An 18,932-nucleotide genomic window follows, 5' to 3' on the forward strand; every position below is an offset into this window, starting at 1 on the left:
CTGTTCTGAAATGTCACTTTCTTCTTTTACAGCAAGTGGGAATAGACAAAAATGACATACCTGAACTCACTCAGGTAAGACTGACTAAGATTTTTCCTCACCTGTATGTATGTTCAGTAAATTGTTATTATTGGATCTGTTCATTTTTTTAGGCAATTTGGTATTTACTAACAAAGCATGTCAGTATGATGTTTTTTCTAACTGTACTGCACGTGAATGTATACAGCCACCACCTATTTTTACTCCTGCTGTGTTCACCATTATTGCCCCTCTTTGATAATAATCAGCCATTCACAGGCAGACACAGTATGCTGCGAAAAGCAGGAGATTGACGGCCCCTGTGCCCCCTTCTCTTTTCACTTCCAGAGATGCAGATTGATCATTCAGGCTGAGCGTGTGAGTAGTGAGCACAGAGCTAGCATTTGGGAGCAAACAGCTTAGGGAAGGTCAACATTTGAACTCTCTTTGAGCGCACTGAATTGAAGCACACTGCACAGCGAGTGCACACCCAGCAGAAACACATGAGGCGCTGTGATGAAGTGGGATGATGTGACTGGAAGGGCCGATCGGATAAGCTGTGATATGCTGAGCAACGCTGCTGAGCAGGCGGCTGTTTTCCGCTGCTAAAACTCTGAGCTAAACATAGTTTTAGTTCAACAACTGTATGAAGGCACAGCAGACTGTTATCCTCCAATTGTGCTGCAGAGTTTCCATAACATCTATAGAGTCACTGCAAAGATTATTTGGGTCACTGGCCAGTATAAATGATTCCCACGATGAGAGACCTGATTTCTCTTGTTGGGTCCTGAATGAGCCCGAGGCTTCTGAACTCTGTTGTGTTGTGGAAACTTTATCTTTTCAGACATTGCAGTGTGAATGGCTTGCATGAAAAGCATGCTGTAATGCTGTCTGATTAAATTCAGGCTTGATAGGCCACAGAGGGCTAATGGTTAAAACAGCCACACCATGCGGGATCAAACTTACTGTAATGTGCAACACTTACTGTAGAGTATTAGAAATGGAGATGAGTCGTTTGATCTTAATTTGCATCAAGGGATTTGCAGGATTAGCTTGACTCAAAGCTACCGTGTGAATTATGTTAGTAGACTGGATATGTGGCCAAAATATAGGTGTGGTTCGACATTTTGGTGAATTCATCACTTGCCGGCAGATTAGATATGATGCTGCTCTTGTGTCTTTTTATGTTAAATATAAAGCTATAAAGTCAGCAGGCGGTTAGCTTCACTTAGCATGACTAGAAAGAGATAGCCTGACTTTGTCTGAAGAAGATCTGCCTACCAGTACCTGTAAAGCTCTGTAATTACTCATTATATCTTGGTTATTTAATGTGAAATATGTATGTTTTTATGGAGAGTGTGGTGAGTTGTAGTCATAATCGTAAGCTACGCTAATGTAGCTGCTAAAAGTAGCTTCGTATTTAACGTACAAATATGAGTGTGATATTGATCTTCTTGTCGAACTCTCAGCAAAAAGTGACAAAGCAAATATCCCAAAATGTCAAACCATGCATATTGTTTTAAAGAGTTACTTGAGTCGCTACGTGCGTGCTACGTCCACTTTCCTTCAAGCTACTAGCTTCTACACCAGTCCCTCCTTCAACAGCGTTCTTGAAAACATGCAAACAGCTGACACTGTTTTCCTACAGATGGCATTTGTTGCATTCAGTCGTGGGTTTTGATTGAAAAGACTTCTCAAATTTTAATGTGAAGTTCCAGCTTTCGTTATCTCTGCTCCTTTAGTCATTGATATCTTTTCCTTGATGACATTTTTCTTCTCTCACAGTCTTGTGGTTTCTTAGGCTGATAATAGGAAAATGTTTTGTATTAAAATTCTTAAACTAGGAAAGCATGTGAATGTTGTTGACATGTTGGCTGGATTTTTAGCATGAAGATGAGCTCTGTTAGTGGTGCTTGGGGTTCACAGCAGTATCCTTAACCTTACACAACTATTCCTGTTGTTTTTATTTAAAGAGAAATTGGGTATCAAAGTGATTTAGTTGAGATTACCTTTATATTTATATGAGCTAAGCTTTCTTCATGAGGAGGAGGGGGGGATGGAAGTGAGACAAGGCATCAGGCAGCAGACCGCTGTTCCAGCCATGGCAAACCTGGGTATTTTTAACTTGAGGTCAGAGACATTTTCCAGCCCAGTTTGTGGCGACTAAACTGAGTATTTTCTGCCAAAACAGGATCTTTTCCTAATGCTAACCAAGTGCTAACCAAACCTTAACCACACTGCTGTCACCACATAAAAACTGATAATAAAGATGTAAAGTTTAAACATAAAGAACCTACACAAATGTAAAGTTTGCAGGAACGTACAATGCTGACATTTATTCTGGTGATGTTGTCAGAAATGGTAGAAAATAGTGCAAAATGTCTTTGTCCCAGCCTGATAAAATCAAACATAAGCAGTGAATAAATGCTAGGTCAGTGACGCTGTCACTTGCCATTGTGCACCAGTGTTTCAAGTAATACTCTGCCATATTTTAGAAGAACAACATAATTAATCCTCACAGCCTGACAAGCATAACTTCGAGACCCCTGTCTTTAAAAATGAGAACTGTATTGCTGATAGAAATAGATTCATGTGTCCAGGAGAGCAATCATCAATCTTCCAGATCCCTCAAACTATACTGGATTAATCGCAGTCTCTAACACCAGTTTCCACTCTCATCCCTTCCAGGAGGAATTGCATCAGCACCAGCTGGACAGAATAATATTACTATCTGACTGTCTTTGTAGTTGTGTTGTTATGTCATCACTCATGTACACATGTGCTGTTTTTTTTTAGAGCAGTGAGTAGATGAAGGGAACACTCTGCAAATGATGGCAGTCAGATCAGATCAAATTTCAAGCATATGCCTGGAGGCCTGTTGCAGGGAGATCCACAGGGAGATGGTTCATCAGCTTTTATGTTGGCCTCCTCAGATGAGAACTACTATTGCATGTCCAAGCATCTCAGTAATAGAGCTGTTATATCTGTCCTTTGTCTGCAGAACAGCCATCTTTGTTCTTGGGAGTGAGGACAGACACTCAGACACAGTCTACCCATCCCTCTCAGTGCCAAGACAAAAAACTGATCCGCCTCTCTGCCTTGTTGGTCCCAGATTTTAGGGATAATAGACTAGACAGCTTTAAAAGGATAGATTCGGGAAATGGAGCGGGGAATAAAGGAAAGTGAATTATTGACTTATTCCACTGGTTGATTTAGCTTTGACCTCTCTTAATAAGCCTACTGGACATTGTACTATTTTTTTTGACTGCATGTTGGGAGGCGATAATGTCTCATTTAGCCTGGTTGAGCATGCAGCTTTGCATCATGGCCGACTGGAACATTGTTCCCTCTATTAGCATTGAGATTAAACCTTGTGTTTTCTGTTTCTGTGTCATTGGTAATTGTTTCGGGGGGGGGTAATTGTTTCGGGGGGGGGGGGGGGGGGGGGGGGGGGGGGGTTGTGTCCTGCTTTATCCCCCTCTTGGTGTTCCATTTCCTGTGTAGCAAATGGAATTCTACAAATGATCAAAGCATACTAACACCTTCCAATGAAATATAATCAATTGATGCATTTCAAATGTTTTAGGATTACTGTATTTTACTTTATTACTTATATTTGCTCTGATAAAAGCATGTTGTTTGTACATTAGAAAACCCTGAAAAAGCATTTAATGCTAACTTTCAGTTCTTTATAATTTTGTAAACTTTGGTACTCAAAATCAGTGATGCTCAGCAGCTCTAGTCTGAACTTGTCAGGGTTAATTTATGTTGTCATTCATCCCAGAAACACAGTGCATAAGACAAGACATGTAGATAATCTCAACAATAGCTCAACAAGACAAATGCAGGAGTTCACAGGTAGTGAAGAATCAGTAAACAAATGGCAGGGTATTCAGCACTGGGATTTGAGGCCCAAGTCAAACTGGACTTGTGGAAAGCGTCAGTTTTTTACCGTAGTAATCGTGCATCAAGTTTTGGAATCCGCAAGCAGTTAGTGGTTACTCCACAGCTGGCATGTAGATTTGAGTGCTATCTGGATTGCAGTCAAAGCTACATAATCATGATTAAAGACATTTTCGCCAAGAGGTAGCATGTACACTGAAAACGACAATGTTCAGAGATGAGTGAATCTGAGAATAGAGTGAAAGAGTCAGTGCTGTCAAGTCGATGTTAAAGTCTAGTAATGGTCGAAGAAGCACAGATGTGATGACAGAAATAACCCAGTTCTTCAGTGTGTCTGTTTGACTGTGTGGTCCACTGTGTTCTGTCGTGGAGTATAATCTGTATTGTCAGCCTCTCTGACCATACCCAACCTTTATAATGTGTTTGACCCTGCTGGATCACCCTCTCTTTTTTATTGTACAGGCCCCAGAAAGTCTTCTGGAGTCCCTGGAGACCCACCTTAACACGCTGGAGGGGAAGAAGCCGTAAGTAGTTCAATATATCTGCAGCCTGTTTAGTCTTTTAAAGGTGCGCCAGCAGTAACACTAAGCTGAAGCTTCAGTAATCCTGTAATTATACAGTTTCATGGTTCTTGCCATGCTGAAAGCCACGTCCGTAGTGAGTCTGGCTCGATAGCCTGGCAGTCTAACATGCACCTGGGTGTGTGTGATTGTTGTTCTTTGAGTGATTTATTTCACCTCCATACTGTTCTCTGTTACTTCTCTAATATATTATTTCCTGTCTGTACTCAACTCAGAGAGGATAAGTAAGTATTCTCCGTCAATGAGAATATTATTTTACCATTTATCAGATTTATTTTGATAAATAAACTTTCAATGATTCTATAGAAGAGACATCTGAACAAAGCAGCTGACATCTCTATTGTTGTGTACTAATATTTTGTTCAAGATGCAGTTCTATAGAAATATTTTTTCTGTGAACATTTGTGGAGAATGTGCATCATTTTTGTCATTGACATACTGTACAATGACAGCTCCGGTGTTTTAGCTGGTGTCATTACTAACCTTCATCTTTGTTAGCATCTTACTGTACAATCAGCTCCAAAGCTTTAGACGCATGCCATTCAACAACATGCAGCTCTTACTTTCTGTCTGTGATGTTGAAAAGCTTTGTTGAGGAGGGGCTAGAGCCAAGATGCTATTACTCAGCAGTGCAGCGTGGATCCATTAATTGCAGAATTGGCTTGGAATGCTGACTGCCTGAAAACACCAAAGTGATAGTTTAGCTGTCGCTTTGCCTCCCATCTCAATAACAGCCATTATGTTTCAGCATTTACATCATTAAACTCTTTAACTAACGAGCCTGTCCTTGTTTTTGCAGGTCGCCCACTAAGGTAAGTTCTGTTTCATGATAATCATAATGTAGTGTAATAATGGTAATCTGTATATAGCACCTTTCAATGTAAAGCAGTTATTGAGATCTTTATGGAGCAGGGTAGGAACTAAAAACTGTAAATGCTTAACTTTAACTGTTCCAACTACAGACAGGGAGTGATTCAAGGTAAATTCATCTGTTGAAAAGCTGTTGAATCACCTCAGCTTACATAACAGCGTGGGTCATGTCAACTTCCTCTGCAGCAGGATGCGACAGCCAACAACAGTTCGCAGGCTGCTGCCGCTGCACCGGCTAAACCCGCGCCTCCCGCTGCCGGCGGGCCCCCTGCTCGCCCCGGGCCGCCTGCCAAACCTCCTCCGCCCTCCGTCACCCCCACCGCACCGGCCCCCGCCACCGCTATTACTACCAGCAAGTACGAGTCACTCAACAATATTAAGATGTGTTTGATCTGAGCTGCATGCGTATCCACTCATCAATATTACATTAGACACGGATTCCCTCTGTCAACACGGCCTCTCTCCTTCTTTCTTTGTGCGTAGTGCTCTTGATGACGGCTTCTTGTTGGATCTAGACCCCATGTCCTCCTCATCAGCAGGGGGCGCTGCAGCAGCTTCCTCCACGACTGGATGGGGAGGTGAGAATGTTCTCCTCTGTCAGTAGCAAAGCTCAGCGTCCCTTAGCTGTTGTTTCTCCACCTATCAGTCTCTCTGGTCTGGTAGGGCACATGTGTAGTTTACAATGATAACAGTAGCAGATTTACCACTTGAAATTCCTTTCATTCCCAGCCGGTGACCATTGCTTTAGCTGGCTGAAATAGCAACTGTTGCTAGCGGCTTTTATCAGTTGGAGCTAGCTAGCTAATTGAGCTAACATTAGCTCCATGAGTTGGATGAAAACACTGTGCCCAGCTGCCTTTGAAATGTTTCTATTAATATAAGAGATAAGACAGGATAGTTGTGTATATTTTCACTTTTAACAAGAGTCAACAACAACAACAACTGTCACCTACGTAGTAGATAGATAGATAGACACTTTATTAATCTCCAAAGAGAAGGGTGGAAACACAAGGGCATGCAAAAAAGAACAACTTTCAAGTAAGGAGGCAAAAATACAATACAAAATACCGACTAACAAGTGTGAGATAAAAATATAGAAATAAGCTATACAAGATAAACATCTGGCGGTTAAATGTGAGCCCAGTAGTGCAGTTGTGCAAAATGACATTTTCAAGTAATGAGGCAAAAATACAGTACAAAATACAAACTAACGATATAAGAAGAGACAGTGAGATGAAAATGCAGAACTAAGCTATACAAGATAGACATCTGGCGGTTAAATGTAGGTAGCTAATGATATTCCGCTTCAGAAGTAAGTCTTGGTAACTACTATAGGTGCTAAGCTAGTTAGCCAAACATGCTAACGATTGAGGCTTGTCTAAGAGAAACACACTGTTAAATTCATTCCTCACTCTTTTGCTCTTGCCTTTTTGGTTTTGGAAATGCAAAATACAAAAGACACCACATAACAAACTCTTTAAATGCTGAGGATTTCTCTGACTGCAGCCCCTCACACACGGCTTCAACGTGTGGGGAAACCCAAAGCGCGACACCCACGCTAAGCAGGTGCAAACCTCTAGCAGAGCAATCCACGTGCAGCGGAGTGGTTTAGCGAATGGCCAATTTTTTCTAATGTTGAAAATAGATATTGAACTTGAATTCATGCGCTTACAGAAACAAATAGCAGTAAAGGACAGAGCACATATGATAAATTCCATGCTGATGGTTTGCATGTCTCATCCCAAAAACTACCAACGCTTTTACTTTGTAGAACATTTTCCAAAGCGTACAGGGAGTTGAGGTCCCTGCAGAGTGATTTTATTATCACAGTAAAATTAATGGAAGCCAATTTCTGCTTCAAGGAAGTAGGAAGAAGGAAATCGATTTAAAAACCTATGATAGGCTTTGGAAAATGGTTGGCAGTTATATCAGTTATGTACAATTTGTAGTAAATGAGCTGAAACAAACAAATTGTGGTCTTTTTGAATGGCTCCCTGTAGTAAGATAAAGAAGCTGTAGCCTTGGTAATGTTTTTTATTGAACATTGTGGCTTAAAGCACAGAGTATTTCCATTATGAATCTGCTGTAGCTCTTTGGCCTGTTTATCCTCGTAGCTGCACTGATACCCTGCAGGTGGCCGGAGTCCAACTGTAGCCTTTCAAAACCTAAATTACATCAACAACCTTTTAGCTGTATTGTCCTTTACCATTAGTCCTTGTTTTTTCTGTCCTGTTCTCTATTATGTTGGCAGTGTGCACATTAAAGATTTCTAAATTTCATCAGATTATTTCTACTCCTATAAATCGTACCTCTTCGGTTCATGCTGCCATTCATTCTCTCTCACCTGTGTCTCTCGTTCTGTTGTGCAGATCTCTTGGCTGAGGGTGAGTAATCTGTTGACAGCACTCTGCTACTGACTGAATACCAGAGATGCCTGCAGGCTTTTTTTCCCACAACCCAACTTGGCTTTCTACCTAAACTTCTGATTGTCTTTGTGTCAAGCTGTTTTCACCTTTAGTGCCCAATCCCCCCTGCTAAACCTGTCTATTTTCATTTTTCAGTCTCTTTGACACCACCGTCTTCCTCCTATTTCCTTTTTCTCCTATTTCTCTCTTTTGGGGGTTGTGACTGGGTCGTGGCGCTCGGATTATGGGGTTTGTCTGCATAGCAACTCCGGCTGCCGCTGATGAAGCCTCTGAAGCTCTCCTGCAGGAGGGACAGTCTGCTGATGCTGATGCTGCAGCTGCCACTGCCCCTGCTGCCGCCCCTGCAGCTTCCGCGCCCGCAGCCGCTGCTGCGCCGGCGCCCGCCTCGCTGCCCGTATCAGCTCCCACCACCACCACCTCAGCCACAGACCTCGACCTTTTCGGAGGTCAGTCTGGTCCAAAGATTGGATGTAAACCAGGAAAGACAGCATGGCAGCATGCCCCTTCATCATTTAGTAATCTATTGATTGGTTTCCTTCAGTCTAAAGTTGGTATATAGAAGATTGGGGTTTGAGTATCACTCCCTAAACTTTTCAGCCACCAATATACATATTAATGAGGAGTTCTACATCATAGAACCACAAAAAGTCTCCAGGTGTATTTCCCATCAGATTACTACAGATTACATACATATGTGATCTAACATGAAAAGTTAGAAACCTGTAAAACCTGCTAGAATCGAGTGTATAAATGTACGTTTTGACACTCACTAAGCAGATGGCACCACTGCACCAGTTTGTGTATTCCACGTATTCCCATTCAAGTCACAGAGCCACACATTCGATTTTCCAAAAAATAATCGCCCAGCGGTGAAAAGGGTTCTGCTGTTATGAAGGTATTTCCAGAACCGTTAAAGACTCTTCTTACCATAAACATATTTTGTCTGCTGCATGATTTTTAATCCACTTCTTAAGTTGTGACTGTATTTCCATGCAGTCGGACATGACATTCTGTATGTCCTGGCTCTTTACGGTAAAATATTATTTTCTAAGATATTAAATATTGCAAAGAAACATCAACGTATGCTAACATAACTTATAACACAGTTTTCTAATTTAAAAAAGCGGTTAAAAATGATTTTACCGCAGTCGAATACTTTTTCATCAGGACTTTTAGAAAAGTCTTTTCTGGAAATACCTTCAGAGCAGTGGCAACCATGAGTAAATGAGCTTATGAGTTTTGCAAACATTGCTGGGTGTATATTTAAATATATATGTTGCATCAGATGCTTAGTGCTGTGACTCAAATGTGATGGTTTCCTATCCTCGCCTAATGTTTTTACATCCTGCTTTGTTGCAACCATGTGCACTAACACGCCGAACAAAATGCAAAACAAGCGTCGTTTGTGGTACATCCCAAAAATATGAGCCACTTTAGCGGATTACTTGCTCTTCCGTGGGTTTATTCAAAGCTGCACAATTGAAAAAACAAAATACTAATGAGTTTTGATATAAATGTGTTTTAAGCTTTCATCAGAGTGTTTTGTCATAATCTTGTGCTCTTCAGTAACCCCACTGGAATGTACAGTAATTAATCTGTTAGTGTGACTTGTGTTTTAGGGATTTGCTGCTTTTTGCGTTTTTGTTCATCTCCCTTAATGGCTCACTAACAGTTTCAGAAATATGTCAAGATGATGAGTAGCTGGATTTTAGTTGATGATATTATAGATAATATTGATATTAACCTCGGCCCTAACATTGGAGAAGCACTGAGTGTCTGCTGAAAAGAGCCAACTGATTTTCTTTGTCGAAGAGAGACTTTGCCTCGTCCATCCCTGACATTTTCCCTCTTGTCACAGAGTACAAGTAACTTGTGACAACTTACCTCATTTCTCAAGCCCGCACAGTTAGTGCACTCACTGAATGCAGCATTATGCAGCCCTGCAAGACTCATCACGTGATTGATGGTACAGTCAGATCCCGCGCTGACCGGGCTGCATATTTGTATTCTCTGCTTTTTCCTGATGCTGACCTCTCATTTTTGTTTCCTGTCCATTCCGTCTGTTCACTCATCTTTTGTTCGTTACATCCATGCGTCTGTCGGTGTGTCGGCCCGGGTGTTATGTTTTGCGTTTGCGTCCGGCTGTTTTCGTCTGCAATACCCTAGATGCGTTTGCACCCTCCCCAGGAGACGGTCCTGCCGCCGTGGCCGCGGGCCCTGCTGCTGATGCGTTTGGTGGAACTGGTGGGTGACAAAACAGCTTTTTGTGCAAGTGTGTGTGTGAATGTGAAAGCCGTTGTTGCTCCTATTATATTAAAGCTGCTTCTGCTTCCATAGGAGACAGTAGAACCAGGGCCTACTGTCTCACCCCAAATCCTGCTTTAATGCCCCAGTCATGGACCCTCCTCTCCCTCATCTCGGCTACTCTTCTTCTCCTAATATTCACCCAGTGAATACTACAGTAAAAAGCACAGTCCAGCTACTAACTATACTGTAGTTCAAGAATGAATACCGTTTGTTTTGATACCCTAACCCTGATACTACCTGATCATGATGATTATATTAATCATTTTTTAAGCCTTTTTTTCTGTTATTTTTTTTATTTTAAATAACTCCATTTAGTCTCTCTCTTTGGCCCATGTAAATTTTTTTTTTTTTTCAAGAAATTAAAGCTATTCCCCAATGGTGCATTTCGTTTGTTCATAGCCTACTAACCACAGCAGTGGCACATATGGCTGCAGTTTATTTGACATGCTGTGGCATTAACTTTATTCTGCGCCCACACATGACCTCCTGGATTAATCAGTGAAAAAAGGACACACCAAGTTCATGGTAGCATGATGACTTTCGCATTTAGCTCATGTCGTAGTGTCATTTTCTATTATTCGATTGAAGTATAAAGAATTATGCAGAGTGTAGAAATGACTGCTGTATGTCTATGTTTATGCAACTAAGTCTGTGCATCACTGAATTTAGCTGTATTTGGTTGAGAGAAAGTTGAGTCATTATAGGTCTGCACGTAGTTGAATCAAGTAGAAAGAAGTTTCTTTAAGCTCTATCAGTAAGTGCGAGATCTTTACTCTTAATTGCATGTCTTAGTTTTCTCATTTTCATACAGTGCAAGCAGCCCAAATCTCTTGTTTGCTAACAGGATGGTGTTATCAACATCCAGCCAACAACGTACCAGGCGCACATTGGCCAATCAGCCAGAAATGACTCGACCCTCCCCCCTGTAGGCCCAGCAGGTCTTAGTGACTAAAGATTTTTTACCTGCTGTCTGTTGTAGCTTGTGGATGCAGTTCTGAAGTTAATGAGTGACCGTGTGATTGTTTCACTTCCTCTGTATCTAATCCTGATTTGGAACTTCAGAGGTGTCTTGCCCCACAGATATGCTTTTTACAGTGCTTTAACAAACCCTCAATCCCCCCTCCCCTTCTCCCCCCATCCACCCACAAACCCCTTCCCTTCTTCTCTAATCATAACCCCTCCTAACCCCTCAACACCACCCCCCTGCTGCTTCCCCTGAAGACCCCTTCGCTACGACAGAGGGGAGCGCGGACATTGCTCCAGAGCTGGACCTGTTTGCAATGAGGCCCACCGACACGGAGCCCACTGCCATCACCCCTCCCACCTCTAGTGAGGCGCCGACCATCGTCGCCCCCATCGCTGCCCCCGCTGCCCCCACCCCTTCTTCCACCACCACCACTACCACCACAACCACCACCGACACCACCACCACAGAGTCTGCAGCCGCTCCGACTCTAGATATCTTTGGTGGTAAAGTCCTCTCGCTCTCATTATGCCTCTCACTGCATTGCCCTGCATTATGATGATGACGATGATGATGATGATGATGATGACATAGGTTTTGATAATCATTATGACAGTGATGATAACCTGCCCAGTCCCTACATTTCAGATTTGTTTTTCTATTTTCCATGATGCCTTTCCTTCAGATACAGATCATTTAATCAAGTTAATCAAGCATCTTGACCTCCTCTGAAGAATTGAACTATTTCAAGAATCCACAGTCACGTTAATTGTGTATGGCCTTTCAAAAGTTAATCAATTAATCATCTGTTGTTTGGGGACCAGCATCTCAGTGTAAATTTGATCTCTGGGGACAAAATGAACATTTAACTCTTTTTATTACCAGAGGTGGCTCAACTTGTTGTGATTATTAACCTAATACTAACAGACTGCCAGAACATAGAGGGAAGAAATCTGTTTTCTTCTCCTGCTTGTGACCAGTAGTTTAGATCCTGACAGCTGAGAATGCTTTATTGTAGCTGATGCACTTCTGTTAAAAGGGAATACTGCTCAATGCTCAAAATGATCCTGGTTTCCTGCGAGTGCTCTGTTTTGCTCCCGCAGTCCAGGCGACATGCAGGTTCGGTGAATTTGATGACTCCAAATTGTCCACATAAAGACACACAATGTGTCCAGATTTTGGTTTATGAGCAAATGCGTGCAAAAGCTTAAGGCAGTACTTTAACGTGCAAACAGGCTAAAACGAATCTGGTAAATATCACCTGCTAATCATCAGCATGTTAGCTCATTTTGATTTAGCCCAAATCGCCGCTATAATCAAACTTCATTAAATTCAAATATGGAAGTCCTCATGCTGAAATTTGGCATTATACCCTTTTAACTTTTGCACTGGTTTGTTTTGCATTGCACTGAACAGATACACTGCAGCTTACCCATTTAATAATGAAAATGTCTGCTCTCTCTGCTTTCGCTCATCTCTCTTCTGAACTCATCTATCTGTATGCACTGGACTTGAAATCTGAATGTACATATGATTGTGTGTCCTTGTTCTTAGATATGTTTGATTCTATGCCTGAGCAAAGCCCTACCACAGAATCCAAAGCTGCTACCACTCCTAGCGTAGACCTTTTTGGTGCAGGTACAGGAGTTGATATCCATTTCTCTGTGTGTGGAACCTCTTCATCTCTTCTGGTTTCCATACCTCCAATTCTCTGTCAACTGTTTTTTTCCCCCCACACGTCTTGGTTTGTCCCCCATAGTGGTATGAGAACTGTGCATGTAACCCACTCGTCAAATCTTGGATTGTCGTTGTGGCTGCTCTCTATCCCCGCTGTCTTTCTACCTGCCACGCTAATTCTTTTCTTTGCTCCCCAACCTCCACGGTTTTCTTCTTTCTCGTGTTCTGCCTCTCGCTTGCGCTGGTAAATTAGACCTTCCTGCTGTTTCTCGCGGGCCCTCTCCTTTGCCCGAGCCGGCTCCGGCTGGAGACATCGTGACCGGTGAGTTTAAGCTGCTTTATCTTTACTGCATCACTGTTTTCCCTTCCTCTTTTCATGAAGAGTGCAGCCAGCCTCAACTTGATCCTGAATTTTTTTGCATGGTGCTGGTGTCTGCATGCACATGCACACCAGTCCTGTACTTCCAAACGGTGCACGCTTCAAGGATGTGGATACACAGGAAGGATGCAGGGATGCCTGCTTTCTTCCCCTGCTTCTTCTTTGCATGTCTGTGAGCCTTTTAGAACAGCAGAATAACAGGGCATGAGCATCGCATTCTCCCCGTGGAAACAGAGCTTTCGCTCATAACTGTAGTCATTTAGATTTGAGAGTAATTTAATCCTGCCTGTGTCTCTGCCTGTGTGTCTGTTCAGACTCATTTGCATCTTCAGCTCCTGCTGCTGCTGCTCCCACTGCTGCTCCTGCTGCAGCACCCGTCCCAGAGGCCTCCTCTCCACCCAAAGCAGCAGAGCCGGCACCTGTCATTGACCTGCTGGGTACTGTACCTCCGAACGCACACACATATCTCTTTACAACAACATATATTGCATGAGAGCTGTTAAATTTCAACCTCATGTTGTCTAGATGTGATGATAGACTGTAGGTGTTAGTGCAGAACTCATTCCAGCATTTTCTGGATAAGATTTCAGACAGATCATAGATACTGTTGGCAGTAGCCACCAGTTATATTCACAAAACAATTATTACACTGTAGTGTAAGTTTTATTTCTGTGCTGGGCTGAAATTTTAGCCAACTGGAATCACACAGGAGGTGTTTATCTTTTCTTGAGGGCTTCAGCATGGTTTGGCGAAAGGTTTGGTCAGGTCTTTTGGTCAGTCAGTGTGTCACTTTGAATATCTCAACATCTGCTGGATGGATTGGGACGAAACTTTGCACACACATTCATGGTTCTAAGGGGATGAATCCTTGAATTCATGAGGTTGACATCTTTGGTTGTGACCATTGGATCACAGTGAAAATTTGCTACGGTTATTCAGTCCCATAGGAAACTTCCTGGAGACGCATCACACTTCCCTTGACTGGCTCTTTATTATTATTTTTATGTTCTTTAATCATTAAAAATGATGGGAGTCAATAGAACAGAAACACTAGCAACAACAACAGTATTGTTGGATGGAATGAGGAATAGATGGGTGAATTTTTCTCCATTAAAATTTTGGGAGAAGCTGCTGCATCTGTTGCATTATGATTCTTTAGATTCACAATATTTTTTTAAAGTGATATTTAGCATTTAGCTTAAAGCACTGCTGTGTACAATGTACAGCCCCACAGAGCCGCTAGCACGGCTATACATTCTTGTTGTTGTTGTGTATCACTCAACTCCCACTTCAGGACAAATAAAGCAACATATCGACATGATATGGTCTCAGGGTTTTGCAGTTGTTGTCTTATGTTATGAAAATAGAGATGCACATACAATATGTATTGAGGTAAATGTTCTTCCCACAACGGCTCCAGCATTACAGAAAAGGTCCTGTGATGACTGGAAATCTGGAATTTCTCTAGCCACACTTACCTTTGCTACTTTTTATTTTTAATTAAATTTGAGTTTTATAAAGATAATCTTGTCTCCTACCCCCCACTGTGTCCCAGTGTGTGGTGCAGGGCTGACCTCTCACCCCTTTCTGCCCTCCATGCTGCGCTGTGGATAACTGGATGGCCCTGCAGACTCCTTCGGCGGTTCTGTGGAGGAGACGCAGAGCTCTGCTCCTGGAGGGCCCGGAGACGACCTGCTGGGCGGTGAGACCCCTCTGACTGTCACTTTTTGTGATTACACTCATGTATATCTGTAAATCATGGTTCAATTAAAGAGGCTGAAAGGACCAGCACATTTTGATAAGATGTCCCCAGTTTAGCTAAAAGGTTTTATGTTGGCACATGGCTGACAGAAATTATGCCATAATGATGGAGATGCATTTATCAGATTAATAATGACACAGACTAGGCAGGACTGATTACATTTGATTACACAGCAGTTCCAAAGTAGCACTGGACTCATTTGGAAATGTCTGTTAAGTGTTTGCCCACGATGACTTCCAAGTAATGTCATAGCCAATTTCTCGCCCATTTCATTTCCGGCACTGCTGCATGGCCAATAGTTCATGAATAAGTGTCTTTGAAAAGTGTCTTTGTTATCACCCTTTTGTTGTCATGGTAGCATATGCAAGCACACAAACGTTTATATATATATATACAGTAATATATATATTTCATTCATCTTGCAGTTGCAGAGTCATTGGATGGTTAACAAAGCAGAAAAAAAACATTTTTTTCTCTTATCTTGACTTTTTTGTGAAGTTTGACCTCTCTTGGCCTCATACTGTTATTTTAATGAAATCATCTGAGAATCTCAGAGGGGAAATCACTCTGCTGGAGCTCCTAACAACTCAAAAACATGACAAAGAGCCCCACATAGATGATGCAATTTAATAAAGTGTCACAAGCCTCTCTATTCTGATATTTTTCTCATGAGTTATATTCCACAGTTTCACTACATTGACTGTTTGTCATATGTTTATGCAGATTATTCACCTATTTCTTGTCCTGACATACTCTTTACTGTGTTATGTCCCGCTCAGATACTGTAACACATATCATATATTCCACAGATTATTTTTTAATAAGACCTAGTGTTGTCGCTGGTTGAGTAGTGTGCCGTATTAAATTCTATTTCTCTGTGCTGTTTACTGCTGCTCTTCACTGCCGCATTGAGAAACTTTCTCCACAGAGATAACCAAAATGTTATTTGCTTTTACGATGTCTAATGTGCCATCTTTTGTGTCAGTAATCGCATTTAATGTGTGTTTCTCATGGAATTAGGTTGAGTCTGAAAACAGTCAACATATGATGTCACAGTTACAGTCCTGTCTGTTACCCTCCTCAGGCCTGATGTCCCCCACCCTGGCTCCCACCGCTGCCCCAGCTCTAGCTCCAGCCTTGGCTCCAGCTCTGGTTCAGAGCGACCTCCTGGAGTCGGGCTTTGACGCTCTGGGCTCCCTCACCTCTCCAACACCACCTGTACCTGCTGCAGTGGCAGCAGTACCGATAGTACCAGCTGCACCAGAGCCTGCAACCACCACGCCGGCGCCCTCTGGTGGCTTTGATGCATCCAGTAAGTGGATCATAATACTTGTGTTGTAGAAGATTTCATTTTCATTCTTTTGTTTCATTTTAGTAATCTTGTGATGCCTTCTGAAATATGAAATATTGGCGCATTTCAAAAGATGTTTTGTTTGTATTTGCACAGGTCTTCTGCTTGATGCACATTAATCTGCTCTGGTTCAATAAAACTGAGCTACCTAAACCATGACCTAGTTATCTCTTGCTGCTGAGAGCTTGACTACTGCATGAACGACACACTGACATGTGCTGCTGTCACTGTCCTTATTTCTGCCGACTGCTTAACTCCTCAGCACTGCTGCCTCACTTGCAATGATTCTTCTTTTTCTCAGTCTTTCTCTTGTACTTTTCACACTTTCACAAATGCTGTGCTTTCTCCACCTCCTGCTCACCCCACCCCCTCTCTGCAATCTTTTTCCTTTTTCTCTCTCTTCTCTTGTGTTCGCTTCTCTGTTTTCTTCTTCTTCCCTCTTTCTTTCTTTCGTTCTACTATGCACTTTTTCTCTTCTGCTCCATTTTATTTCCCTCTTCCCCCCTATCCACACTCGTTCCACTCTGCTGGGTCATTGCTTGTTTCTTCTAATCTGTAATTGGTGAGTTTAACCTTGCAGTGCATTGCAGCATGTGCAGTTTGAACACGTCTCCCCTTCTGCGTCTTTGCATGTTGTAATGGGACCCTTGATTGTCTCCTGCATGAGACAAGACTTACTCTGCTGTTGTTGATGTTTGTACAGTGCATATGTATTAGCTTTGGTCTTTTAGAACAGTGGCTCTTATAGTAACCACATGCCATCAAGGTCCGAGCCCTCAGTAGAGTCTCCAAGTTTTCATTCCAATCTGGAGCAGCACCTTTCAATTAAATATTTTTCCAAGTGGCCCATTAAACAGCACCACACTGTAATCAAAACCCTTACTCTTTGGTTACTGTAGAGGTCAGAAACAGAAGATTTACTTTCAGTGTGCTTATGGAGCATGAAACATTTTGTGTAATTATTGGTTAGAGGCTGAAAGTTGTGCTACACTGCATATAGTTACAGGTTTTCAATACTTTTCACTGGTGGAAGCTTGTTGTTTAGGCCCTAAAACCTATTTTACCCTCTAAACCAATTAAAAAGGATAATTTGCAGTTATAAGTTTTGGTTAGAAGAAAATGCCATAACATATTGAGTCAGCTGAGACACACAACTGTGTATTGGGAATGCAAGTATGTGAAACCAGGTCAGCAGTCTGAATAGTTAGATAAAAGTACTGGATAAATGGTTGGTCCACCTTAATCTCCAATCCCAGTGGCAGTATATTCTAGTTTAATTAACAGTGCTTAGTAATATCCAGTTTAAAATCAACTTGAACACATTTGCAACATGACAGGTGGAACTGATGAAGGGTTACTCGAGTTCATCTGACCGGGCTGTGGGGCTGCGTCAGATAAAAAGGGCAGGGGCCTCTGTCTCCAACTTTCAAAAGTGTCTCTGGTGTTCACTTGGAATGAAAACCTGTAAACTCTCACCTGGTTCAAAACCAATGCTTGATTCTAAAATCAACCAGAGTGCTCAAATATGCAGCATTTACAGTGCAGTCCTACATTGTGCATGCGATGCACAGCTCACTACTGATGCTGTAACAGCTGGATTGTCCTCCTCACCATACTGTCTGGCCTCACATCTGCCCTCTGCCCATGTTATAGCTAGATTAGGGATTTGCAGGTTTGTAATCCGTGTTGTTTATCTCATGTCCCGCCATTCCCACCCTCTCCCCAAGTGTTTGATGGATTAGGTGACTTGCTGATGCCTGCCGTAACGCCCCAGAGCACCGGGGGCAGCACTGCCGGAAGCACAGCGGGAAGCATGGGCACTCCCGTCGCAGCAGGAGGCATTGCAGCCGCTCCCCCTGCCACCCCCCCTGCCACCAAGACCATCGGAGGAGACCTGGACTCCTCACTGGCCAACCTGATTGGAGGTAGACTGCAGATTTTCATGCCTGCAGCTCAGCCATTTCTGTTTATGATGAATCCTTAATAGAAATGTAACTCATTCTTCTGTCCTTCCTTTGTTCAGACCTTGGAGTAAAGAAAAAGTGAGTATGAGTTTAAAGATGTGGATTCTGTAATGCATGGTGCTTAAACATGTGTGTATGCATAGTTCTGAAGAAAACTATAGAAAACCTTTAAAGTCTTTAAAGGATTTTTATCATGTGATAGCATATGATAGAAAATGATGCAATTATTTCTGTTTACTTCTTCCGTTTGCATCAATCCTGGTTGTTGCTTTGAGCTCATTTTTTGAGGTTGGTTTTGTTACACTTAGCGACCAAATTACTTTTAGTTTTCTGCCACCTAGACGTTTTTTCATCCTAATATCAGAATTTCTTGGGAGCAAATTTGAAGTCTCATTTTGACAACTGTTGAGCTGAATTTGGTTGATATGTGATTGTAGGAAAGGGTGTGTCTCTGTGTGTGTGGATGAGTGCATGTCCCATCTGTTAACAGCTGACTGTCTGTGGTCATCACTCCAAGCATTAATTCAATGGGATAAATTTCAGAGTAATTTGCAATTTGATGTTCTTTAGGGACCCACAGAGTGAGAAAAAGCTGACAGGAGGTGCCAACTGGATGCCACAGGTAGCTCCCACAAGCTGGGGTACACCAGGAGCCCCCATGGTAAGAGCAGCACGGACACCATCACCACCACCATGATATCACAATTCATTCAAACACAGTTTTGCGGCA

At 42.3% G+C, this 18,932-nt stretch overlaps 1 protein-coding gene across 1 annotated transcript in view; it reads left to right on the top strand.

Moving 5' to 3' along the window:
* The window catches only part of snap91a (synaptosome associated protein 91a), a 47,889-nt gene that overhangs the window by 25,369 nt on the left and 3,588 nt on the right, over positions 1-18,932 (top strand). Inside the window, exons 8-25 of the mRNA XM_041941757.1 lie at positions 33-74; positions 4,384-4,445; positions 4,718-4,726; positions 5,302-5,314; positions 5,562-5,728; positions 5,856-5,950; positions 7,742-7,756; positions 8,041-8,244; positions 9,965-10,042; positions 11,327-11,575; positions 12,624-12,707; positions 13,000-13,068; positions 13,440-13,562; positions 14,756-14,827; positions 15,972-16,199; positions 17,966-18,163; positions 18,262-18,280; positions 18,773-18,863. Of these exons, the coding sequence (XP_041797691.1) occupies positions 33-74; positions 4,384-4,445; positions 4,718-4,726; positions 5,302-5,314; positions 5,562-5,728; positions 5,856-5,950; positions 7,742-7,756; positions 8,041-8,244; positions 9,965-10,042; positions 11,327-11,575; positions 12,624-12,707; positions 13,000-13,068; positions 13,440-13,562; positions 14,756-14,827; positions 15,972-16,199; positions 17,966-18,163; positions 18,262-18,280; positions 18,773-18,863 (1,818 nt within the window). The remainder of the gene's footprint in view (positions 1-32; positions 75-4,383; positions 4,446-4,717; positions 4,727-5,301; positions 5,315-5,561; positions 5,729-5,855; positions 5,951-7,741; positions 7,757-8,040; positions 8,245-9,964; positions 10,043-11,326; positions 11,576-12,623; positions 12,708-12,999; positions 13,069-13,439; positions 13,563-14,755; positions 14,828-15,971; positions 16,200-17,965; positions 18,164-18,261; positions 18,281-18,772; positions 18,864-18,932) is intronic.

This window comes from Chelmon rostratus, chromosome 8 (assembly GCF_017976325.1).
Source record: "Chelmon rostratus isolate fCheRos1 chromosome 8, fCheRos1.pri, whole genome shotgun sequence".
In the NCBI taxonomy this organism is placed as follows: Eukaryota; Metazoa; Chordata; class Actinopteri; order Chaetodontiformes; family Chaetodontidae; genus Chelmon; species Chelmon rostratus.